The sequence below is a fragment of the Sinocyclocheilus anshuiensis genome, unplaced genomic scaffold (genome assembly GCF_001515605.1).
Source record: "Sinocyclocheilus anshuiensis isolate Anshui unplaced genomic scaffold, SAMN03320099.WGS_v1.1 scaffold976, whole genome shotgun sequence".
Taxonomy (NCBI): Eukaryota; Metazoa; Chordata; class Actinopteri; order Cypriniformes; family Cyprinidae; genus Sinocyclocheilus; species Sinocyclocheilus anshuiensis.
Window position 1 is genome coordinate 828,369 of NW_015552538.1, and position 27,433 is coordinate 855,801.

General features: G+C 36.2%; 2 protein-coding genes across 3 annotated transcripts in view; both read right to left on the reverse strand.

The window, feature by feature from the left end:
• Positions 1–346: 346 nt before the first annotated feature.
• On the reverse strand, positions 347–5,983 carry gmppaa (GDP-mannose pyrophosphorylase Aa). 2 transcript variants are annotated; one of them, XM_016454330.1, is made up of 13 exons: positions 5,669–5,983; positions 5,127–5,224; positions 4,500–4,603; positions 4,200–4,392; positions 3,977–4,036; positions 3,764–3,894; positions 3,606–3,620; positions 2,655–2,789; positions 2,445–2,542; positions 2,329–2,375; positions 1,206–1,298; positions 929–1,097; positions 347–833 (listed from the first exon to the last, which is right to left on the reverse strand). In XM_016454330.1, the coding sequence occupies exons 1-13, from the start codon at positions 5,706–5,708 to the stop codon at positions 733–735; spliced, it is 1,284 nt and encodes a 427-aa protein (XP_016309816.1). In that variant the 5' UTR covers positions 5,709–5,983; the 3' UTR covers positions 347–732. The 2 variants fall into 2 exon arrangements, with proteins under 2 accessions (XP_016309816.1, XP_016309817.1); XM_016454331.1 differs by lacking the exon at positions 3,606–3,620.
• A 6,207-nt stretch (positions 5,984–12,190) lies between these two features.
• Positions 12,191–27,433, reverse strand: part of LOC107663896 (aspartate--tRNA ligase, cytoplasmic-like) — a 33,475-nt gene continuing 18,232 nt past the window's right edge. The window contains exons 7-18 of the mRNA XM_016454296.1: positions 26,396–26,498; positions 25,854–25,934; positions 24,018–24,077; positions 20,062–20,173; positions 17,052–17,186; positions 15,548–15,695; positions 14,806–14,952; positions 14,662–14,704; positions 13,475–13,555; positions 13,272–13,383; positions 13,013–13,084; positions 12,191–12,668 (exon numbers count right to left, since the gene is read on the reverse strand). Coding sequence (XP_016309782.1) covers positions 12,577–12,668; positions 13,013–13,084; positions 13,272–13,383; positions 13,475–13,555; positions 14,662–14,704; positions 14,806–14,952; positions 15,548–15,695; positions 17,052–17,186; positions 20,062–20,173; positions 24,018–24,077; positions 25,854–25,934; positions 26,396–26,498 — 1,186 coding nt within the window. The 3' untranslated portion in view covers positions 12,191–12,576. The remainder of the gene's footprint in view (positions 12,669–13,012; positions 13,085–13,271; positions 13,384–13,474; positions 13,556–14,661; positions 14,705–14,805; positions 14,953–15,547; positions 15,696–17,051; positions 17,187–20,061; positions 20,174–24,017; positions 24,078–25,853; positions 25,935–26,395; positions 26,499–27,433) is intronic.

A 27,433-nucleotide genomic window follows, 5' to 3' on the forward strand; every position in this document is an offset into this window, starting at 1 on the left:
GCCTTCAGAAGTTAGGCAGTATTATAAATTTATATAGAAGCATTTTGTTGCCAAAATGTGGTCTGTAATTGAATAATTTGTCTTGGTCTTAAAGGTTAAGAAAAATAATTGATGGTCTTGTAGCTGTTTAACCATAAATACAGACACTGTGATTTTCTACAAGGGCAGCAGTAAATTACTTTACCTTTTGTGACTTAATCAAAATATAATTTATTGCAGACGTCTGACTCTTGCACTGCGCTCTGCTTTCATACAGGAGCAGTCACAGAAACATCAATTATTCAAAACAATTACCAACACGACTGGTATCCAATTACAAGATTTTACCATTTGTCTTACCATTTTTTTTGTTTTACATGGCATGTTAAATGCTGGAACGAATGGTAACAGACTGCACAAATAAACAGTATTTATTTTTTGCACCTTTCTTTGAATATCTTTGACATTTCACTGACAAGAGGGAGCCAACAAGCTGTAAATAAAATTAATTTCAAGTCATTTCAGAAACCGTTTGACAAAGAGAAGATATTCTACAGCAGAACTATTTTTGCATTTGTTTTATCCAGCTTTGACGTGATAACGCTGTATAATGGTAAATCCATATGCACACTACAGTAGCAGACATTTTAAGACAAATGCCACTGAATCTTCAGATGATTCATCCATCATTTTCATTTCAAATACCTGTTTTATTTGTATGAAAATGACAAGTACAAATGACTGAAACTGAAACTACAGTATGATCTGGTTTTTGAAGCTTCTGTTGAGGTCTTTATGTGGCAGGACGATGGAGTTGAGTATGATGACCTCAGATGGGATATTTACATTACAGCCTGATGAGATAGAGAGAGAGAAGCAGTGAGAAGTCACATTAGATGAATCACTTTCAAATACATAATATATTCATGATGATGTTCTATAAAATTACCTAGAATTGTAATGGACGGTGTTAGTTTTCCATCTCTGAACAGTGTCTCACTGTCAATTTTGGCATATGGGTCATTAGGATTCGGGTCACTAGGGGTCCCTTCCACTCTGGCCCATTTGCCAATGGTGCTGCCCCAGCCCACAATACTGTTCAACACGCAGCTGTGATCCTACAGAACACACAATTATTGTGTTGAGTCATTGGTTTTAAATGCAAGAAAAAGCAATAGGGAGAGAAAGTGAGTGTTCTGTGCCACTGGTTAGGAGCATGAACTCACCTGTAGAGTAGCACCATGGAGGATGATGGACTCCCTCACGCGAACTCCTGCACCGATCGTTACACCTGTTCCTATGGACACATTTGGACCTAACTAAAAAAGAAAAGAAACAACATAGGTCCTTTAAGGTATCTTGGAGGGGTTAGGTGTCCAAGTCGCAACATCTACTGTAGCTACTGGGGTGCCTCAGGGCTCAGTTCTTGGACCACTTCTCTTGTCTACCTATATGGCATCACTAGGCTGTCATTCAAAAACATGGCTTTTCATATCACTGCTATGCTGATGACACTCAGCTCTACCTCTCATTCCATCCTGATGATCCAACAATAGCTGCTTGCATCTCAGCATGTCTAACAGACATTTCCTGCTGGATGAAGAACCATCACCTTCAACTTAACCTTGCCAAGACAGAACTGCTTGTGGTGTCAGCCATCCCAACACTTCATCACAATTTCTCCATCCAGCTAGGCACATCAACCATAACACCTTCCAGGATAGCCATCATATTGGTGATCAACTGAATTTCACAGACCACATTACTAAAACTGCCTGGTCCTGCAAATTTGCCTTATAAAACATAAGATCAGGCCCTTTCTATCGGAACATGCTACACAACTAGTTGTTCAAGCACTTGTTCTGTCCATGCTGGACTATTGCAGCACTCTCTTGGCAGGTCTTCCAGCCAGTTCTATCAGACCTCTGCAGCTAATCCAGAATATGGCAGCAAGAGTAGTCACACCTCTGTTCATTAATTTCCACTGGCTACCAATAGCTGCTTGTGTAAAATTCAAGGCACTGATGTTTGCCTACAAAACAACCACTGGCTCTGCACCCCTTTACCTAAATTCACTTCACCTAAATTCAGACTTATGTGCCCTCCAGAAGCTTGCATGCACTTTATAGTGCCATCCCAAATAGGCACAAAATCAATTCACAGACTTTTACCTTAACTGTTCCCGGCTAGTGGAATGACCTGCCTAGCATTGCATGGCTAGCATTCTGCAAATTTTCTGCTAAACATAATTTTTCACATTGCACAACATTTCGTGTCACATTGCAGAAGTTTAATACATTGCAAATGATTGTTGAGGAACTCTAAATATCAGTATCAAGAAACACTTACCACAGCAGTTGGATCAATGTTGGCAGTTGGATGTATATAAACATTTCCTAAAATAAAATAAAAAAAATGCATTAGAAGGCCTGCATAAAGAGCTCTCTCAGACATAAAGCATTTACCTCTGGTCTTTGGCCCTCCTTCTCTATTAGTAGCTAACCTCTCTGGATGTGTTGTGTGATACTGGTTAAGATACAAACGGCTTGCATAGATCGCAGATCTGAAAAAAGAGGGGAGCATAACATTAACTACACTCATACACACACAATCAAATGTAGTTGCAACATTATCAGTGCATAAATGTGATTAAACAGCATATGTCAACAACTAACCCTGCAGATTTGATTTGGCTCCAAAAGCGGTCTGTTTTGTACACATATAATTTGCCTTGGCCTGCCAGCGCCGTAAAGATGTCCTGTTCCAGGCGGATCACCTCTGCCCGATGCCAGCCGTTGGACTGCTCCTCTCTACAGTACACAACCACATAGTACCAAATAAAGTCTTAATTGCACCCTCTGGTGATATCAGGAGATGTTTTACAACCCAGGACAGAGGATGATATAAAATGACACTATGATGGACAAACACATAATTAGGAAAGATAACTTGAACAAAAACAAATTAATGAAAATAAAAGGTAAATGCTAAAGATCCAGAGGGTTAAAAACAAAATGAAATGGCATTTGCACAGACACTCTTTAAACTGAACTGAGCTGGATGATGAAATCACTGAATTCAATGATGAACTGCCTTTAACTGAAAATTGAGTGTTTACTATTGTCATTCTGCATTATTGACACAATATTTTCCTAATTAATGCTGTACAGGTGATTTGACACAATCTGTATTGTTAAAAGCGCTATATAAATAATGGTGACTTGACTTGATTTGCAATGTATTTAACTTTCAAAACGTATTGTATTTATTAGTAAATCTCAATATTCAGTAAAATGTAACAGTCTGGTTCTGTAACTAAAAATTCCATTCATTTTCCCCATTGGGGAATTTAAGTCTTTGTTCAAGCCATCAATGCACATTATTTTCAAATATGTTTTAGATAATCATGTTTAATGGCAATTTTCATATACTTTTTTTGCTTCAAATCAAAGTTTGTGATGTTATCACAACATGTGTGACGTGTTTTTATCATCACACCACAACATGCTAACATGATTCTAGTTGACAGATCACACAAGCAGGTGAGCTCACTACAAAATCTACATCACACTTGCTCTTTCTCGTTCTACATTCAAACCAGACCTTCAGTCCACGTGCAAACTTACCCCTCATCGTAATATCTGATGATGGAACAGGAAACAGAATGATGGCAGACAGGAAGGAGTTAGAGGGGAAAAGATAAACGAAGAGAACCATGGGAAAGAAATGGATTAAGTATGCATGCACTTCCACTCAAGAACCCTACAGGATTTGTCCCACTCACAACAGCATGTCCTGTTGGTTCTTCTGGAAAACTGTTCCGATGTGCTGGAATATCTCTGGAGTGAACAGGTATATTCCACAGTTGATTATGTCACTCACAAATGTGCTGGGCTTCTCAACATAATGCAAGACCTGGAGGATATGATAAGACACTTATGATCTTATTTGTTATTGCTTCAAGTTTTTTAAATAAAAAATAAATAATCTTGATTACCTCATCGGTTTGTTCATTCTCAACAATGCAGCCGTAGTTCAGGGACTGTTTTCTGTTGGCCTGAAACGATCAGATTTGATTTTCAAGCACAACAACATCGTAACAAAACTCAAATAAAAACAGGCTAATAATAAATTGAGAATCCCGTTTTACAAGTAGCCTGGCTTGTGTCTTTCATTATAATCCATCTATGGCTTAATACATAAACACAAGAACTCCTAACCGTGGTGCCGAGGATGACAAAACTGTAAGCGTCTCCGTGCTCCTTCTGGAAGTCCAGCATCTCTGGCAGAGGAAACTCTGAGCACACGTCAGCATTCATGACAAAAAATGCTTCTGGACTGCCAGACAGAATCTGATCTCTGAAATGGTAGATTCCTCCTCCGGTGCCCAGAGCAGCGTACTCCTGAAGGTATCTGAGGGGGATTTCAGACAAGCCATGTAAACAAAAGCCTTTTCCGACTTTAAAAACAATAAATACAAATGTTAGCCTACATAATAAAGATATTATAAAGTAACTTACCTTATTGAGATTTTGAAATCTTGTTGGGCGCATGACAAAAATCTGTTTATTTCTTCATTGGGCTGATAAAAGCCAATAAGTAAGATCTCTTTCATATTCGGAAGCTAAAGAAAAAAATAAGTCATAAAAATTGTTAAAGGGGTCATATGATGCTTTTTTAAAGATCATTATTTTGTGTATTTGGTGTAACAGAATATGTTGACATGCTTTAATGTTCAAAAAACACATTCTTTTTCAAATACTGTACATTATTGTAGGTCCTCTATGCCCCGCCTCTCTCAAACGCGTCGTTTTCAACAAAGCCCCTTCCTTTGACAAGCGCAGTCTGCTCTGATTGGCCAGCTGACCCAGTGCATTGTGATTGGCCGAACACTGCAAGCACTCGTCAGAAATGTAACAGCCCTTACCATAATCGCGAGCGTCAGCTTTCAAAATAAATGTAATTTTGAGACTTTAGTCTTTGCAACTTCAGGGATCTTATCTATGCACAATCAGCTTGTAACACTCCAAAGAGAAAGGAAAACTTGAAATCGCATCATATGACCCCTTTAAACAAGTGCACAAATTTTCCCTATAGGGAAATTAATACAATATCTATTTATCTCTATATGAACTGAAAATATGCACCTTAGAGCAGGCCTCAATGTGATGCTGTAGCATTGGCACTCCAGCCACTGGAAACAGAGGTTTGGGCACCTCAAAAGACAGCGGGCGAAACCGGGTGCCTTTATAAACAGCAGGAACACAAAATCAGACTTTCCATAATTTGGGGTACATTTCATGTCCACTGATGCTAATTTTATTTTTCTAACAATTTTCTTTACAAAAAAAAAAAAAAAAAAACATTTTATCAATTAAAGGAAAGCTTATAATCTCACACAATTTCTTATTTTATTTTATTTGCTGCTTCTCATGTCCTTTCAGGGTATTTATATCAACACGGGTTGGCGTTTTGCATAACATTATCAATGATACGCAAAATATTACCAGAATAATGACATTTACGACATATTTAGGATTAAAACAAAGGCCCTGTCCTTAGTGACAATGCTGAGAATATCACAAAATGTTTTTTTTAAACAATAGGTCATGTACATATGGCAGAACGTACAAAATGTTGATGTTGTCAATCTGCACCACTGATACGAGTCTGAGGGATATTTACTCACCTTTTTGAGGACCTCCGATAAGAATAACAGCCTTCAGCATGATTACTTATTATTATTATATATACATATATGTGCAAAAATAAAAAAACTAAAAACAAATACTGCTGAGGTTGATGTAAACAGATGGTCGAGCAGGAAGTACTTAAACTCCTTCAGTGAATCGATTTGATGCATAAATGTCATTCCATGTTTGGCTTCAACGTGCATAAATTACAAAAAAAATGATTTGTTTATGTATCTAATTCCAAATTAAACAACATGACAGCAGTGTATAATCTAATGAGCTCACATTGACAGTTCCGGAAGTACTAGGTTTTTTTTTCTGTTTTTTTTTTTTTCAAAATAAAAGTCATCCAAATCCTCACTATCCTGTTTACTTCGGGGCAAATAAACTGGATAAACAAGACATCTGAATTATATAGTTTGATTTTTGCTATTATTATTATTATTGTTTAATTAATAATTTAATAAAGGTTTATTGTTTGTGATCGTTATACTTTTGTAATTGTTGTTTTTTTTACATTATTGCACATATGCTAAACAATATCAGTTCATAGTATGCAAGTAAACGGAACATTTTTCTGCTCTTTGTTAATGGTTGTGTTCTGTGTATTTTCTCACCTTTCTGAGTTCCTGTTCATTATTATTTCATAGCGAAAATATACAGTGGGAGAATATTATATTTCTTAGCACTTCAATCTTTTTTTTTCTGAGCTGAGTGTTGCTCTGAGGTTTGTAGGCCTATACCATACAATGTCATACAAGATACAATCAGTTATATTTCTGCAAGTGTAATGCAAAAGCTGAATAATTCATGGTGTAGTGGTGTGTGTTAAAGTGTGTCTAGACTGAAGGAGGGAAGGCCTGGACATGTTTTGCAGCCTGCTGCATGAACAGACAACCAAGGTCTTATCTGCCAGCCAAAACATGCAGGCAGTTCTTTTTCATTCAGATCTCTACATTGCAATGTGCAGATTCTGTAGCTTAATTTCGAAAACACATGGGGAAAATAACTTCTGTCACACTGTTACCAGGTATCAGAAACATGGTATCAAAAGCATTATGGTGAATAATGTGTAAATAAATATCCTATATTGATCTGAGAAAAGAGGGCTTCACTTGTACATCATAAGAGCATTCAGAGGTGTAAATAGAGGCCGTTTCTGACTCTGCATGACTGCAGGACTCTGATAAGCAGGTCCCCTGTGGGGCATTGCAGACTCTTTGTCTTCATGACAATGCAGAATTACAAGAAGGTTAAAATCAGACAACAGTATCAAATCTAACAAATAAGATTTCATTTTTTAATCTAAGATTTATCCCAGCCTGATCTATTAAATTTTGTATTAGCATGCATAAATGTATTTAACGTTTCAAAAAAAGTGAAATAGCATTTACTAAAGAAGATATCAATACACTAAATAATGCATATTTAAAAAGAAATTTAAGACACAAATGACCAATCACAAGTCAGTTAAAATAAAGCTAAGAAAAATGACCAGTCGCAGTACAGTATGCAAATATTACAATGATGTCATTGCTGCCTGCAACGTTTGAATGGAGAAAAATCTGATAATGTAAGTTCATGTAAGATTTGCTCATTTGAATCGTAATTTTCTTAAAAAGAATGATTTAATGTGTATAAAAAACCAAAGATAAAGAGCACACCGATCAAACTTTATCTGCACAACAAACTGTGTATCGACAATGCACGAGTGTGAGTGTCGATATAATTACGGTATATGTTTTAGCGCCGTCTGTTGGTAGACAGGTTTTACTACAAGATCATTAACTAATAATGACCAACTAACATTCAACAAATCCCTCTACTTGTTGAATACGAAATGTTGTGAATAAGACAACATGTCCACTTGACAATAACTGTGGAACACACAACACTATTTATACACTCACACACTTATTTATCTAACACACATACTTAGTCTACATTTCAATTTTGCACTAATATACCTGTACATACAAAACTATCTATTGTAATATACCTGTACATACAATTGTCAATTTGTATATTGTATTCCTTATTTACTTGTTCTATATTTTATTCATTATTTATTTATTAAATTTTTTTTATCTGAGTTTTTGTTCTGTTACTGTCATTCTGTTACACTGTGGAAGCTTCTGTCACGAAAACAAATTCCTCGTATGTGTAAACATACCTGGCAATAAAGCTCATTCTGATTCTGATTCTGATTCTTCTGATGTTCATGTGATTGTGAAGATATATAATAACACATATCTATTTGTTCAGATCACCAAAAAATAAATAGTTAATATAATTTCGAATACTAAACAGCTGTCACACAAAACAGTATTTTGGTAAGATGACTATAGACTAATTCGGGAAATAGATAGGCTACTGAGCGCAGTCCAGTGAGGACAGAACCCTGGAAACTGGAGACGGTTCCTGGTTCCAGCCAATCAGAGCGCTCCACACTACCAGTGTTGGGGAAAGTTACTTTTAAAAGTAATGCATTACAATATTGCATTACTCCATAAAAAAGTAACTAATTACGTTACTTAGTTACTTTTTATGGAAAGTAATGCGTTACTTTACTAGTTACTTGAAAAAAGTAATCTGATTACGTAACTCGCGTTACTTGTAATGCGTTACCCCCAACACTGTTCACTACATCACATGAGCAGAACAAGTTTGATGTCACGCTGGCAAAACAAATAAGAATAGATCATTTTTGTTGTTTAAAGTGAAAATAAAGTGTAACTGTATTGTTTACATAGCTCTATGTACTTATTTAGTATATAGCCTTACTGAGTCTGTCTTCTTAGAATGCATTGGATACTCTGTATGTGTGTAAATAGGGAGAGGGAGAGAGAGAGAGAGAGAGAGAGAGAGAGAGAGAGATGTATTAATATAGGTATTAATTTCTTAATTGAATTATTCAAGAACTTTAATTATGTGGCTTGTGTTTCAGGGACATCACAATGTCAAAGTCAAATCCCCCTCCAATTATGAAGAGTCAAGACAGCAGCAGCATGGAAACTATCCATACCCTCCCTATGGATATCCAGCCCAGCCAGGGGTGTACACGGGCCCGGGACAGCCTGGCATACACCCTCAGGCAGGGCATTGGCAGGGCCCTGGATACTGCCCTTCAGCAATGCCATCTATGATGCCATCCTTTATAACACCATATTTCCCTCCAACCTTAGTAAGAATCAAGTTCTCATGTGAATCATGAAGTGTAATCTGTTACTTCTCTATTGTATTTATTTGTTTCTTTTGTATGTACAAATCAAGTTTCTTTCCAACAAACTGTTGCATAGTGCAGCCTACCTTTGTACTGTTTAGTTTTGTACTGCATTTGTCTGCTTTATGAATAAAACTGAGCTGCTTTTTATTCAGAAACCATGCACTCTTGTTAGGTGGTTGAGTCTGGCATATATCTGGTACAGCAGATTTTTAGACAGCATGAGTGTTCGACATGCCTTCATTAGAAAGGTACTGAGACTATCTATTTTAAAATAGAACTAGTACTACAGATTTCTTAAGTATGTAAATGTACCAATAAAATGAGCAATAGCTTCATGTAAAGAAATTGGCTTGTGGTTGTTTTTGTACCAGGTTTACCTTATTTTAGCCATCCAGCTGTTAATCACTACTTCAATCATCGTGGGGTTTACGTTTGTGTGAGTATGATAAATAAATTCACAAAACAACTGAACATTTATGAACCATTGTGTAAATGTAATGCATTATACATACAATGTAATGTAATGAAATGGGTGTGTTTGTGTTCATCCCTCATCTTACAGTGAGCCTGTGCGTCTTTTTGTGGTCCAAAATCCTGCCATTTATTGGGCATCGTGAGTGATTTTACTGTCATGTCTTCTTTCTTTAAAAGAATACTCTGTTATTTTCAGTGCCTACATAGAAAATAATTTTGACTTGTTCTTTAGTTTGTTAAAAACAGCAGAAAACCCATTACAGTAATGCATTTACAATGGAAGCAAGTGGGTGGCACTATAAATAAATGTAAAAAAAAAAAAAAAAAAAACAGTTGCAAAAGTATGACCATGACATTTAAAGTGATAATTCCCACAAAAATGAATCACTACACTCTTGCCATACAACAACGGTCAAAATAACGATAAAATAACATCAAATTATCTTTAAACTAGTCTATACAACCTCTATATAGACTATACAGTCTATACTCTATCTTCCAAGTCTACTGAAAACATAGTATAGCATTGTGTGGGGAACAGACAAAGACAAAGTTAAGTTGTTAACTATTAGAATATGGGTGGGTGAGGATGATTAAATTATAATTTATGGGTGAGTTGTTCCTTTAATGCAGTGGTTCTCAACTAGGGGCCCTCAGCAAGGTCTCAAGAGGACCAAAAATGGTTTAAAAGCAGACAAAACAAGCTAAATCAACTAAGAGTACCAAGATTTTTTTTTTTACTTTTAATGTACCCCCTCAACAATTGTTTGTTTTCTTTGAAGAAGCAGGGTTCCCACAGACCAGAAAACCTGGATATATGAGGAAGCCTAATTAAAAGTTAAAAAAAAAGTGTGATTTCTGGACCTAGAAAAATCATGTATATTATTGGCCATTTTTTTAATGAAAAACATATTTTTTAAAATCTCTATCCACTAAATCATGAATAGCTGGATAAGTCAGGTAGTCCTGTAAATTCATAGGTTAAAAAGAGTGGGATCCCTGAAGAACATTCAGCTCCAAAAATGTGTAATTATTGTCATTATTATCATTATAATGTCATAAGGAGTGCCTACATATTCAAATAAGGTTTGAACTCAGACTAGGGGCACTTTGAATATTGTTGTGGACAATGGAGTCAAAAACTGTCCGACAGGTGCATATTTTATGCATATCTCATATTAACATGAGATTGATGTGGTAGAATTGCTGACCAAACTTGTCTTTGGAAAGTAAGGCCTATATCCTGTCTTATGAATGATTAACCAGTAAAATACCTGTTATATTATATAATATACCTATACCATCAATGTCTCAGGTGCCGTGGCCGCATATGCTGTATGGCGCTTGTGGGGCAATAGTCTTTACCTTGGTGAGTTTATGAAAAAATATTATGGAAAAAAACATACTTTAAAAGAATAGACTTACAGTAAGTGTGAACTAAATGTCATGTTTTAGGATACTTAATTGCATATTATTTACAATTAAATATAAATAAAACTGTATTATAGTACATTTTAATATGAACTATTAGCATAGTTGAATAATTATTCATAATCATGCATTTATAGTAAATAATATTTAATGTAATTTCTGTTGAAACTTGTATATCATGTATTTAAATATAATTGTAAATACAAAGTGCAATTAAAATATATTAACTTTAAAAGTAATATGAAATTACAGTTAAAATGATCATGTGCTTTAGTATGTTAGTCAACACATCAAATTAAGTGTGCTTTAAAGTGTGACGCATCAAAACAATGGGTTAAAATGTAATTCAAAGTAACAATGCTTTAAATTTGACATTATTACATTATTAAAAGTGCAATTGAGTGTAAGAAACAGTCTTGAAATTTTATTTTCTTTAATGGCTCTTAAGTGGCCTTACATTAAATTAAAGGGGTCATATGATGCGATTTCAAGTTTCTAGGCGAAAGCAAAAGCACTTTATTTGGCCTTCCGGAAGTAGATGTTATCTGCAAGTAGTTTTTTTTAAAATATACTTTATTGAAGTACACATTCAATACAATTAAGCACATTTTTTTTCACAATGGAATGCTAAATGATTGCTCGTCTTTTTATAGTTTTTGGCTTACCACACTCAGCTGCTCATTGGAAACCGAGCAAACAGCATCAGCCCTGAGGAATATGTCTTCGGAGCTCTTTCCCTCTATGTTGATATCGTCCAGATCTTTATCTTCCTCCTGCACCTCACAGGAAGCTCTTTCGAGTAAACAGATAAACGCGTTTGAGCGTTTCTGTCTCAGAGACTGATCTTTCTTTGAGCTTATCTTGACTTTTTCAATCACATGGATCTCAAGTATTACCTTCAACACTATGACTGTTATTAAAATGATTTTGTTGTGTTGTTCCACAGATGTTGCTCATACTTTCACCAAATTGATTGTCACTTTATTTACAATATGCACTTTATTTTTGTAACGTTCCACCTGTTCATTTGCATTTTGAAGTCTACTGTAAAAGCGTGAGCATGTACTAAAACAGTGATTTGATTTATGTATTATCAATGTTTAGCCTATTATGAATTACCATTGTGTATGAAATGTGCTTTATAAATAAACTTGCCTTGCCTTGCCTATAACCTGAAGGGAAATAAAATGAAGAGAAACTATCAACAAATGTATGATGACTATTGGCTATAAAACAGGAAATGAACTACATTGGCATTTCACAACAGAAAGTGATGTAATATTAACCTTCAACGGTTGGGGAATCACTTAGTAAGTGCTTATGATTTGAAACATAGTCAAGAATATATGTACAACATTAAAAATCATTTTCAAACTTTCCGAAGAAAAATACTCAGAAACGTACCATTTAGTTAATTTATTGTGCATGTACTGTTTAAATTATTTGTTAACATTCTCAAAATCTTGGTGTCAAGGAACATCATCAGTAGAAAAACACCTACATGTACAGTATGACTTTAATAATACATGTCAAAATATCACCTGTATTATATAGCAGTTAACACCGATTCCCTTCAATGTATATTAGTTTTATCTAACATCCGTAATGTTGTGTCTGGTGATAAGTATTATAAAAGTGGTTGAATTTGTGTCGGTTAATCATCATGGCACTTCCACATCCTGGCACATCCAGATCCCTGATGGCTGGGTGTCCGAGAGGTTCTACTGCTTCAGGCGGGACGGGAGACGAGAAGCCGACTGGCTGCTTTAATCTTTATGGGGTCAGGCGTTTGGGATCACGAGGGAACATGGAGGTCTGACGTACATTATGTAGGCCGAGATAAAGCATGGTCACTCTCTCCAGACCTAAGAGATGGCAGACATTTAACATATACACATACACAAGTCCCATAGATATTTTTAAATGAGAACTAAAACACTGAAACGGAATATTTTAGGATTTCCAGTCATATGATTCTTCCGAAATCAATCTAATATGCTGATTTGGTGTTCAAGAAACATTTCTTATTATCAACAGTTAAGCCACTTAATATTTTAATGACTAGAAAGTTCAAAAGTACAGTATTTATTTTACATAGCAATCTTTTGTTACATTATAAATGCCCTGGCCTTAAGTGACCCAAAACCTTTAAACAGTAATTAGTCTGTAGAATAGACTGTTTCTAAGATTGTAAAAAAATGTTTGTTACCTATGCCACCGCCAGCATGAGGAGGAGCTCCATAACGGAACGAGTCAATATAGGCCTTGATCTTCTCCAAGTCTGTAACACAGAGCAAAAAATGTATCATCTATGACAAAACAGACTTTAGAGTAGCCAATATTTACCATAAGGATAAAGTACAACGTGTTGTAATTCAAATGCATTATAGTCTCTCCGCATTCTGTGTATTCCTGTTTATTGGAGCATCACTTTTAAGAACACGGATGCTGTGTTTCAGTGTAGTTACCGATGCCATGGTGCATTGCTCTTTCAGTGAGCAGCTGGGCATCGTGGACTCTCTGAGCTCCAGACAGGATCTCCTCTCCTCTCATGAACATGTCATACGAGTTGGAGTATTTCTGCAGGAAGAACATGTAAGGTTTGTTATGAACCATGTGGCGTCTGAATAAAAAGTGATGTATTTATATCTAAAGGCTTCTAAACACTTACCGGGTTGTTGGGGTCAGGCATGGTGTAGAACGGCCTTACCGCCAAGGGGTATTTGTCCAGCACATAGAAGTCAGTGTCATACTAAAATAAACACAAAGATGTGTTTAATTTATATGTGCCATATTCCACTCATTTGTACAAACATATTTGTCCTGGTTTCAATATTTCTGGAGCTAAAAACATTGATCATTTAGATTTACATTACAAGGTAATTTAACACTTTCTCTGACCTTAAGCAAACAAAGCAAACAAAGGTGTCACCAACAGACTTCAGAATGACCCATTTTTTGTGGTTTCCATAAAATATCTGGGTGGACTGAAGAGGGAGCTTGAGAGCATTAGAGTATGTCTGCTCTTTTATTTCAAGGAAAATCAGAAAATGGTGTAAGATATATTTATATATATATAAAAAAATAAAAATGTATATATATATATATATATATACAGTATATATATATATATATATATATATATCAGAGGTTGTGTTAGACTTTAACATTGTCCGGACAGGGTCGCAAAAATTCCGTCATAATCTACTATTACCCGCCATTTTAATTTTCATATTTTAATTATAATAACACATTTAATTGCTTGTATTTTTGTTTTCATTTTTAATAATGAACCTACAGGATGAGCATATAGGCTTATGCATTTATTTATTTATGATGAGAACAGATGAACAGAGACTGTGCGTCACTTCATGTTCAATACCACACCAGGCAGTAACAGCTGAGGCCACTAAAAACAACAAAATATGCTAGGGCTGGGTAAAAAAAAAAAAAAAATCGATTTCTCTGTGTGTGTGTGTGTTCTTTTAAGCTTTCTATTCATCAAAGAATTCTAAAAGAAAACAACTTATCAATGTTTCCACAAAAATATGAAGCAGCATTGTTTTCAGCATTGATAATAATAATACATGTTCTTTAAGCAGCAAATCAGCATATTAGAATGATTTCTGAAGGATCATGTGAAACTGAAGACTGGAGTAATGATGCTGAAAATTCAGCTTTGCCATCACAGGAATAAATTACTGTTTAAATATTTTTTAAAAGATTTGTTGCATTTTTAATCAAATAAATCCAGCCTTAGTGGGCATAAGAGACTTCTTTTAAAAACATAAAAAAATCTTTCCCAGCACAAACTTTTGAACAGTAGTGTATATTATTTATGTTTAAAAGATCTTTTACCTTCTCTTTCACAAGACGACCAAGCAGCTTTTCATTAGGTGTGCTGAGGAAGAAAAAATAAAATTATTACAAATCTGTTCTAAAACGTTACAGATTCCCTGTGTGTGCAATGTGGGAAATTCAATCAAAGAAAGCCACACTGACCTCAAATCTTCTTCATCCCCCATTTCCACCCCAGCAGCTCTGAGCATTGCCACTGCCTCCTTATACTCCAGTCTCAGCGTGGGCTCCAGGAACTTGAACGGCTCACTGGGATACTGCTTATTCACCGTCTGGATCTCTGTCTGGAACCTGGATTGCATCCACATCACAGACACACAATGAGAGAGAATAAGTAGGCAGAACAGAGATTTGCACGAAATGTGGGCCCAAAATTCAATTGAAGGCTTCAAATAAAGTTTCTAAAGTGATTCTCAAGGCTTCCATTAAAGGGGTCATATGATGCGATTTCAAGTTTTCCTTTCTCTTTGGAGTGTTACAAGCTGATTGTGCTCAGTTTCATCTTCCAAATACTATTTTCTACACCATTAGTGGGCAAATGTTATTTTTCTCAATGCTGGTCAGGTTGTTTGTGATGATTGGATAAATCATTAATGAATTCCACATAAAGAGAATGCTGGGTCAGATTTCCGTTTGTAAGTAACAGTAAAAGGCTTCAAGTATAAAGTAAAATACTTGCAGTATTAACTTGAGCACTAGATGGCAGTGTATATCTTTGTTATTATAAATCACATGAATGTGTTGGCATTTCTGTCACGTGAAGAAACTATCAAGGGAAACTCATGTGATTTTATTCTCATGTGATTTGCTTCTTATTAAAAGGAAATAGGACTTCACTAAATTATTTGCAAATTTAAAGCCATGTTGAAGGAGTCACATCTCTTACCGGTCACGTAGTCCCTTAAAGATCTGAACCATGGTGTCAGTAATGGAGTCAATGACCTCATGGTAATGGTAATTGAAAGCCATTTCAATATCCAGCCCCACAAACTCGGTCAGATGGCGATGAGTGTTGGAGTCCTCAGCCCTGAACACTAGGAGAAACATTTGCATAGTCAACTGAGAGAATCACATTCATAGTAACCTCAGTATTTAAATTAAACCACTGGGCGATTAATTTTAAACACTTTACTATTGTTCACGGCTGACGGAAATTTCCCATCATGAAATAAATAAGAGAGGTCCCCATTTTCAAAATTCAAATTGCGTTACAGTGTTATTATAGTTAACCAAAACTAAACTATTTAAATGTTTTTGTTAATTTAAATAAAGCAGAAATAAAATAAATATAAATATTAGATGAAAAACGTAAAATTAAGCTTTGACAACTAACTGAAATAAAATACGTTTATGTACGTAAATGAGTAAAAACAAAAAATAAACAGAAAAGCTAAAAGAAATATCAAAAAACAAATGACAAACACACAACAAAATGACTGACACCTAAACTAAAATTAAAGTGAAAACTGAAACTATAAAAATAAAAGCTAATTTAAAATATGAATAAATTCTCTATCCACCTTTTTCTTCAAACGCGGAAGTAAGCCTATGGGTGAGACTTCCGGTTCATTAGCCGTTATAGATAAATAATGAGAAGAATAACAACGTGCAGTAAACGGTAAAACTGTTTGCACTACAAACCAGTGTGTTCATAATTAAGATAATACATTAAAATAATATCACAAGACACAAATTTTCAATATCAAGCAGCAAAAACGAACTGTTTTGTACAGCTAAAAATGGCTGGACGCGGATGAGACCGGAAGCTAGACCCATAGAATTTACAAATGGCCGCGCCCATTTTACTGCAAGAAAAAGGTGGATAGTATATAAATAATTCTAAAACAACACTAAATTTCCTTGTAGCTAAATTTCTAAAATGCTACTTTTTCAAATTTTAGTGTCAAACAACAGGATCATCAATAATGTCTTGCCCAGAATTTGAACATTTCCAGGTAAAAGAAAAAAACAAAAAAGAAGCTGTTTCTACATTGTGACTTCCCATCAGCAGAGGTCCGTGATGAGCTGTATTTTTCTGAAGTCTTGCGTCCCACGGCTCTGCTGAAAGTGTTTGATATTCTTGCTCTATTCAGTGTGCTGCACAGGAGGGATTTCTGTGCCCGCCAAATGCACCAAGAGTGCAATCCGTCTATTTATCCTGCAGTATGTCCTGATCTGCATACTGGCAGGGAGGAGATACTGGTGAAGGTGACCTCTACAGATAGACGCAGAAATACAGCGGCCAGATGCTTTTGAGGCTACAGTCTACAGTATATGATTGCCTCTGGGTCTTCTGGATTGTTTGCTATCCACCTTAGATATGACCTGAGGATGGGAACAGCATATTGAAGGGAAGGGAAGAGACAGGAGGGTGTATTTTAATGCTTTACCTGGTCCGACACAGAAGACTTTGTCAAAGTCAGCACAAATGCACATCTGCTTGTAGAGCTGAGGCGACTGGGCCAGGTATGCACTGGTTTTAAAGTAGGAGACGGTGAAGACATTTGCTCCACCCTCGCTGGCAGCTGTGAACAATACACAAAGACATATGCACTGTGATCATAGGTATTATTTTGTCCGCAGATGTGAGGACAGAGAAGTGCTAATAATTCTCATGGTAAGTATGGTCATCATAAGAACATGATGTTCTATAGGGCACATAGAGTTGGGTGTGGGCACTGGATGTCATGCGGTTTTACTGAAAGAACACAATGTTGATCTGTTGAGGGTGGTAGATCGCAACGAAGGCGGCAAAGTTTAAATTTGAAATGCGTCACTAAGGCTTTTTCTGATTGGCTGGTCGGGCTACAGAGGAAATGAAAGTAACTGTTTTCCTTAACAGCGAAAACCACATAAACACAACGGGGGGTTTTGCTGAGAGAAAGTGTTGTAACACCACCAAGACGTTTACTGACGTAATCCCTAGTCTTTAAAATCATTGGTGGACTAAAAAAGCAGCATATTTAAGAGGTGGTTGAAGTAGTTGAGCTACATCATTTTGGCGCTCGACTTCCATCAACTCTAAAGACAGCACCCTGATCAACAAGCAATCATTCAGGAAAAAGTAAAAGTATTAAGAAAACAAAAGTAGTAACACAGATAACAAATATATTTTCTATATATTGTTTTTTATTAGATTTTGTAAGGAATAGTTTTTTTAATAAATTAATCAAAAATAATTTATTTTACATTCCCTCCTGTCATTACAAAAGTCATTATTCTTTCATTATACCAATAAAGTTTGATTATACCACTAAAATGAAAGCTCCTTTCTGCCTCAAATTATAACTTAATAAATAAAATTGTAACAGTGACCTTATAATTTACAATGCAACTTTATATCTCAATTTGCTTGTCTTATTTTAAACTTTATCTCACAATTATCTCTCTTTACTTTTTAAGGTAGAATCAGTCTTCCATGTAAAATGAAATGTTTTGAAATCAGTAAATTATGATTTATACTATCAAGCTCCAAAACGGACAAAAGTTTGCAGTCGGTATGATTTATTTTTTTTATTTTTGATATTTTTGAAAGAAGTCTCTAATGTTCACAAAGGCTACGTTTATTTGATCAAAAATACAGTAAAACAGTAATATTGTGAAATATTATAACAGTCTTTTTCTATTTGAATATATTTTAAAATATCATTTATTCCTGTGATGGCAAAGCTGAATTTTCAGCACCCATTACTCCAGTCTTCATTATCACATGATCCTTCAGAAATCATTCTAATTATTACCGATTATCAATGTTGAAAACAGTTGTGCTCTTTAATATTTTAGTGGAAACTATGATATTTTTTCAGGATTCTCTGATGAATAGAAAGAGCTGAGAAAACAATCAATTTGCAGAGTTTTGAGTCGAGTCAACAGAAGCAGGCCCTGAACTCTTCACAAAGACAGCTGTGTTCATGAATCCCAGCAGATCCGACAGCTCTTGGTGTACCCACCATCTCAAGAGTGCTAACATGGCATCCTATCACTGACTGGAGACATATCTCCTTAATAAACACCACTTTTTCTTCAGCCAGTGTTTTGACAGTGTCGCTGTCTGTTTTTTACCTCAGAAAATGAAAAAGTATCAATCCTTGAAATTGAAATTTTTAGAGACTGAAGGTGCAAAGAAGGAACAATAAACTAAGTTGGACAGCGTGAGCAGGAAATCATTCAGAAGGCTCAGTGTGTGAGGACAGAGATAAGACCTGTGCTACTCCGTCCCTGCAGTCATGAATACAGATACTCCAGTGTGAACATGGAGACAAGATCATTTGCCTCATGTCATCTCAAAAGTTCTGTGAGATTAAAGTCACGATGAACAGAAGTAGCGACACAGCTTTTCTTCTAGATTGTGATGTACTTCCAAATGAAATGGATTATTAAATTACAGATTACTGAATATGAGTTTACAGTCAGCTATAAGAAAGCCTGGGTTTAAACTGATTAAATGGTTGGAGAAGTCTGGCATACGTCAACACAGAAGTCTGTAGTTTCACCTGAAGATGAAACATGCATGGATGAATTATGGCATTCGAAAAGACATTTAACTGCCATAATGTGGCAGAATTCAGCACAGCCCGGCCTTCATTACATCATTAAAAAAGTTGTTCCAGAGGTGGATTTGTTTTGTTTTGATAAGACATGATGAAAACAGATCATGATGATAATTTAACCAATTTGTAAATTAATTGCTTCTATCGTGCTATTATTTGTGCTTGTTGCTTAAAGGGGTCATATGATGCAATTTCAAGTTTTCCTTTCTCTTTGGAGTGTTAGATCACAAATGCAGACATGGTTTTATGTTTATGTGGCACAATGCAACGCAATGCGTAAAAAGACAGTATAAGTCATTATAATCCGTAATTATGTCCCCACTGGATGCAACAAATGCCTCGTTTATAATGGGTTTTAATGTTTTTGTCTCGTCGCTCCGGGAGACTGCATCACAGTATGGTAAGGGGCGTAACATTTCCGTCACAAGCAAGAATTCGGCCAATCACAACGCACTGGATAGCTGGCCAATCAGAGCACACCTCGCTTTTCAGGCCGATGAGCTTTGTAAAAATCGACGCGTTTCAAAAAGGCGGGGCATAGAGGAGAAACAATAATGCAGAGTATGTGGAAAATAATGTGATTTTTGAACATTAAACCGCATAAACACATTTCATTACAGCAAATACACAAAATAATGTTCTTTTTAGCAACATCATATGACCCCTTTAATCTGGTCAGCACATATTCATTTTCAAAAAAGACTTTTTAGTTTCTCTGAAAACATAAGAGCTTTGAGTTTTGATATGCAAGTAAATAACTAGTGAACTACTCCTCTGACATTTCTTCAAAGGTATGCAGAGAGATGTGAACAAACAGAGAGAGATGAAGTGCACTTGGAGAAGACCGTACCAGAGATGATTTTGGGGGTCTGGATCTCCACAAAGCCCTTGTTGATAAGCGTGTCTCTGAAGAGCTGACATACGCCCGACTGCAGCCTGAAGATGGACTGGCTGGTCGTGGTCTGTGAAGGAAGACGCATGGTTAGTAAACAAGTTACGTAACCTGTTTGTTTAGGTGTTGCCAGGGAGCAACTTCTCTTTTTATGCCGTTTTAACACCTTGAAACCTCTGCTTTGCACTGTGAAGTTTACATAAGTATCTCTGGAGAAGTTCAGGAGAAAACAATGTTAGATCTCAAAAGACCTCTTTTTATTATGTTCTAATAAAATCTCTCTGGCAACTGAATATATTCTGGTCATTTTTGTCAAGAGATACAAATAAATTAGATCCTCTTCACAGGACCAAAGGGACAGAGTGCTTGAAAATCAATCTTCAGCAACAATCAAACCTCCTGAATCCTCTGGTCTCAAACAAAAAAGCTTTCTCAGCCTGAATTTCCCATGAATCAGATGACTCCCTGATGACCCGTGATATGGGCCACGTTTCCTCTTTCTTCATGACTTACAGAGAGCTCGCATAAATCCTAGAGAAACAAACAGCTTCTATCTCAATATTTCAAGGATCTTGTTTATTGGATTTGATTCAGTTAGGACAGACTCACTTTTGCAGACAAGAATTCATTGTGATAGAATAACATTAAGATTTCTGTGGAGATTTAAGGTAATTAGATCTACTCTGGTTCCATGTTTGTAGTTTTATAACCACATTATAAACCTCCACTCCCCTTAGGGGGATTTTAGACCCGTAAATAACATATAAATTACGCTGATCCAAAAGCTAGTAAGCAGTCTTGCAGTGCACTGCCTATATAGGCAGCCACCTTCTATTATTCGAATGAATATGACCGATTTGATAAGCAGCAACTCTGCAGACAGATCTACAACATGCATGTGCATAAACTGGACTGGTATCAAAACAGCTGTTTTTGCATGATTTGACATGAAGAGGCTAAATTTATGATACTATTATTATCAGATTTTATTGCTGCTTTTAAATCTAATTTTGACATCCAGTCTTGAAAAACAGTTTAGAGTTGCTGGTCGTCAAGCAGATAAGAGTTGTACTTACTGTAAAGGGTGTTAATCAAGATAGTTACCGAATGAAGTGACTCTGGTTTGAACTTAACATAATAAATACTAAACATAAATAGCAGACATAGATAATTGGTAAAATAGGTAATTATTAATTAGATAGAACTATACAGTTTTCAGTACTGAAAATAAGTACACAGGAAGTTTGGGGTCAGTAAGATTTTTCATTAAGGTCACATTTATTTGATCAAAAAATACAGCAAAACAGTAAACAGTAAAATACAAATAACTGTATTTTAATATATTTAATAATGTAATTTATTCCTATGATGGCAAAGCTGAAGCTTCAGCATCATTACTCCAGTCTTCAGTGTCACATGATCCTTCAGAAATCATTCTAATATACTGATTTGATGCTCAAGAAACATTTCTCAAGATCTACAGTGGTGTGAAAAAGTGTTGGCCCCCTTCCTGATTTCTTATTTTTTTGCATGTTTGTCACACTTTAATGTTTCAGATCATCAAACAAATTTAAATATTAGTCAAAGATAACACAAGTAAACACAACATGCAGTTTTCTTTTTCACACCACTGTATTTACCTACCTACCTACCTACCTACCTACCTATCTATCTATCTAGTCACAATGCATTCTGGTATTGCCCTCTTTGCAAAACAAAGATCATAAAAGCATATCTTAGAAGGCCGTATTAATTTGCTGCCTTCCTTTTAGAAAACTTTCGCATCTAGGTAGACAGCTTTGGTTTTGGGGGGAAAAATGCCCAAAAAAATCCATATTATCATTACTGATTTATAACTTTGAAATGGGTTCCTAAGACTTTTGACTAATGAATTTGATTAGTTTAAAAAATCATTAAATAAAGATTGCACTTACTAACAGCACAATTCTAGTAATTAAATATAGCTGAATGCATCTATAAAAGTTTAGACTTCATATAAACATGCAAAGGTCATGGGCATGACTGTGGGAAACCTGCAGAAATAAAATGTTTTTTAAAATGACAGTTACTCTGATAATTTATGACCATAATGCAGTAAATGTAATTTAAACAGGACAATAGTACTTCCTCTTATTAACATGCTAGTAAATATCAAGAAGTCAACAGATTAAGACACTCTGTCTATATTCTTAGTGCAGATCATGATAACACGGCACCGGGGGTGCGCTGCGAGGACATTAAGCGACTCGTCTGTGAAGCTGAGTGGTTGTACAGTTAATATGCAAAGCTGCTATCAGCGGAGTGTGTAAACATGCAGGTTTCAGTTGCCGTCCTCACACATTTCTCACTGGGGGCGTGTAGAAAGGAGCTGTGTGCGTCACTCTAGTGTTCGCAAGGCTGCAGTGAAAAGCGAAGAGGCACAAAAAGCTGTTGTCCTGCGGTTTGACTCCCCCGCCTCACACTCTCAGATTTCTGCCTTCACTTTCTGGAAGTTCTCAAAAAACGGGCCGCTGTCTCAGAGCAAGGTGCGCTGTGGCAGTCCTATAGCACTGCCAGATTTCAATCTCATTTGGTGTGTGAAAAAAAAAAAACACAAGGTGTGTGTGGGTGCGTGACACGGAGGTCTTTCATTATGACAAAGCTAAGCCTGCAACCGCTGGAAACTGTTTATTCCTTTACTGTTCACTAAAATGAAAATGTGTGAGGCAGGCCAGGTCTGTTCACACAGACACATTGTCTCAGAAACAGGTGCTCTCACAAAGAACAGGCGGCCAATCGCAGCGCTCGAGTCCCACAACCACATCAAGGCTTCATAAATCTGAACAATACACTCATTGGGGATTCTCCTTTATTTCAGAACCTTATCGGTTTTTTCATGCTGCACAATATCAGGAAGTCAGGGAGGACAGAGCGAGGAGGTCTATACAGTAGAAACTGAAGCAAGCTATCCGTTAACTTTCCCATTCATCCAAATAGGTGTGTTTAACTTCATGTGGTCTTGTGCAGGATGACTGGCATCTGACTTGAAGCAGTGCATGCATTTTCAAAATTATGTAAGAACTGAGATGGCACCAACGCCACGTCACTGTGATGTATGCCAACAAAGTACTGCAAAAGCGATTTTCTTCAAAGCGGCTGCACGATTGGCTGGATTCACTGATGACAACGCATGTTTCTGAAACTTTGGTTCGTCTAATGCTTACAAATCTTTTCATGTAAACTTAATGTTAAATTGTGTCATATTTATCAAAATAAAACGGATAAAATATAGACCCCACTTTATTGGTATTTGGATAGTACATGCTTATGTTGAACTTTATTCTTGTACATACAACCGCAGTATTAAGCAGTACATAAAGTATTAAATGAAAATAGTTTTCTGTCGCTACATGAAAACATCTGAAACGTCCATCTAATGATGTCTGAAACTCCTCAGCTGCAGCTGAAGTCGAACATACCTGTACAAATGCACTGTACAAATGTGCTGTACAGTGTTTAATGGATTGTACAGAAGTACAGTGTGTTTGATGGACTGTACTGTTCTTTAACAGCATACCAATTGTTAAGCTGATGAAATGTCTTTCCGAAAAAAACATTCAGTAGACAAATCTATAAAATAATTTTGAGAGTTGTAAATTGTAAAATATTTTATGATCCAGGACTTTCATTCACTGCGTGCCATTGTAAATATAGCAAGTCTATTTCTCACAGCCTCATTTTTATCACCGTTACATTCAATAAGGCAACTAACCTGACTTAGGTCTATTGGCATTTGCTTGACTGGTACAGGGCCAATCACCTGAGACATAAATGTCATGTGACTATTTACAGGACAATGCTAACCAACCAAATCCTGACCCCTGGACAGATAATTCATCTTGAATGAAATCAGCGAGAGATGGATACAGACTTACCCTCAGATCGATAACTCTGTTGTCCAGTCTAGTGTCCTGATTGACAGTGGCTCTTCCCTCCTGAAAGAAAAAAAGAAAAGGTCATGATTACTCAAAAGAATTTCTACAACATTCTGTTGATAGCTCACAAATCAATCTGATTGGTCCCAAATGTCATGTCATTCCAAACCTATATGATTTTTTTTTCTTCTTAATCATGGCTTAATATTTTTTTTCTGCCAGCAAAAGAACATTTACAAAAAGAAAGTTTACTACAAGCTGGAAATTATACAGGTCTAATATACACCACTACCCAAAAGTTTGGAGTATTTTCTTTTAAGAAATTAATACTGATGAAAAAAACTTTTGAAGCAACTCTTTAAATTCATAAACACAATTTTGCTGGAAAATAACAGCATACAATGCACAACTGACTGGACTCTGGAATGTATTTACTGATGCTTTCAGGACTATCACAAGACATTTAGCAAATTCAACAAAACTTCACCAATGTCAGAAGCTAGATCACATTATCGTAGTGACAAATCAGCAGTTTCCAACAACAATTTGAAGTACATCACAGAAAACCAGCCTTATTGTGGAACCCTGTTCCATAGAGCAGAAAAGATGTCAGGCAGGTCGTTCTTCTTTTCCATACAATGAAAATAAATGACCAGAGGCATTCATCGTATGGAAGAAAGAAGCATCCTGATGAACATCAAAAACATCTTAAAATTGTAATGATTCAACACTTTCGAATGGCAATGTATAAATCGGAATCTAGATTCAAATTATTTCTCTTGCAGAGGCCCCAAGGCCCCTGAGCTCTAAGAGTTATGTTTCCTTCATAAAGCCTGCAGGAGCTGAAGACTGATCAACAGGCTGCTCATCCTCAGACCGCCTGATAAGACACAAGCGTAATGAGGCGGCAGATGCTCTGTCTGACTGACATCGTAGAATCCCTGCAGAGAACACCTGGATAGCAACTGCAGCTGGTTTCTTCTTACTACATAAACACTGCACCACCATTAGCTGTCTGACGTCAAGAAAGACAGGCAAAGACAGAAGCCATGATCACAACAGCCATTTCTGCAGTGTGCAGAATGTATACTGTGTAAAGTATGTACATTTTCTGCATGTATGGTATGCCTGGATGACCTGCTGCATTTGCTATGAGAAATACACAACAAATTACACCGTATAGAATACTATATACCATAATGCAATGCTCTCAACAATGTAGCTTACTACTGTTTAAGGTGAAGGTTATTTTTATTTGTATAGCACCTTAAAACAACATGAATGATCCTGCTTTAAGAGATAGTTCACTTAAAAAAGAAAAAAAAAATCATTATTTACTTAGTCTGCTGAACACAAAGGAAGATATTTTGAAGAATGTGTGTAACCAAACAGTTTCTGGTCCCCATTGACTTCCATAGTATTTTTTTTTCCATAATATGGAAGTCAGTGGGGACCAGCATCTGTTTGGTTACACACATTATTTTGTGTTCATTAGAAAAAAACAACAACAACACGTTTGGAACCACTTGAGGTTGAGTAAATGATGACAGAATTTCCATTTTTTGGGTGAACTATCCCTTTAATGCATACTATGCTGTGTATATACTGTGCAGTATGCTTGTATTCCATTCCTAACAGAAAAAAAACAAAAATAATTTAGATATAGAAATAGAGAGAAAACAACCTCTTTTAACTCAACTCGTCTAAGAGAACTTTGACTGTGGATTATCATAACACTGAACTGAGGGAACTGTTTAACATTTTAAGCTTTCATTTGTGTTCTGCTCTTCTCTCATTACCCACAACTTTTCAACTTTCTCACCCATTGTTTCTCACCTCGTCTCCTTCTCCCTCTGGCCTGACAGCATCTTCAAGCTGAAGGGGAAGTCTGGCCTCAGACTGGCTGATCACAAAGATCTGAGACAAAGACACAGAATAGGGAACGAGAGTTTAGGTTATTATTAGATACAAAACAAAAGTCGTCGTCTAGCAGAATGTCCAAGCTGCTTTTTTCCATACAATGAATGTGAAATAGTGAACTCGGTTGTCTCTGGTCCACTCCACTTTCACTGCGTGAACTAAAGCAGCTCGTAAACATTCTGCAAAACTGCTCCTTTTGTGTTCCACATAAGAAAGTAAGTCATACAGGTCTGAAACAACATGAGGGTCAGAAAATGATGGTCATATATTCATTTTGGAGTGAATTACCAAGTTAACAGCATGTTACTACAGGTGAATTGTACCTGCAATTAGATTTGGTACCATTCATTGGTTATAGTACATATAAGGCCAAAACAAATTCCACTGGTCTTCTTGTGGGGATAGAAGACCCTAATGCTCTCTCAGTCAAATAAAAGAGATGAATCTCAGATCTCTACCCTCTCCACATGGAGCTCCACATCCTGCTGGGAACAGCTCTCGATCTTCTGCTCCACCTTCTTCACCACGGCCTCCACGTCAATGATGCTCTCCTTCGTGAGGCTGTAAACCGAAAAATACAGCATGAGGGGTCTTTTTTACAGGATGAGGGAAGAAATGCATTTGGACAGTTGACATAACATCCAGCATATTCAAACACTGCAACCCAAAAGTGATTTTAAATATACATTTTAAAATTATTGTATAAACATAATACAAAAAGTATTATGGTTTTATAGACTACACTACAGTTCAAAAGTTTGTTTGTTTGTTTTTTCAGTCTCTTATGCTCACCAAGGCTGCAATTATTATTATTATGATTAATTACACCAGTGTAATTCAGAAATCATATGCTGATTTGTAGGGATGCACCGATACTGAGCTCCTGTACTCGTACTCGTTAAAATGCCCCGATACCAAACCCCGATACCACACAGCATGTGTGGACAACACCGACAACAGAACAGCAGAATGGAGTTAAAGATGTCTACTACGAAGTATATGTATGCAATGAATATAATGTTAAATATTCAGTATTAATGCCTGTATAGCTGATGTTCGCGAGCTGATAAACAAAGCACGCTGACTCTGAGTGGATTGAGCGCGCGGCGGCGCAGATGCGTGAGCTTGTCGAGTGAATATATCTTTCTCACAGACATCACTGGAAAGTTTGTAGTTCGGTCGGGTACGTCAAAAACAAGTAAGTAAAACCTGTGACAAATCATACCCAAAAATTATTCATACAGTGGACTACCAGTTACCATACTAACAGCTGTCTAATTTTTGGTTGATTGTAATCTATTACATACCTTTCTATCAAAGTTATCTAACATTATCAAGCTGAATTTGTTCTGACTCAGTTTAACTCTGAGTTCTTGTCATATTTTATTATCATTTTTAAATTTTAGCGAATAAACTGTGATAATGTGAGAAATGTTGAAGGTGACTGAATAAATTTTGGTTTGACTGTATCTATTTGATAAATGAAGTTAACCAAC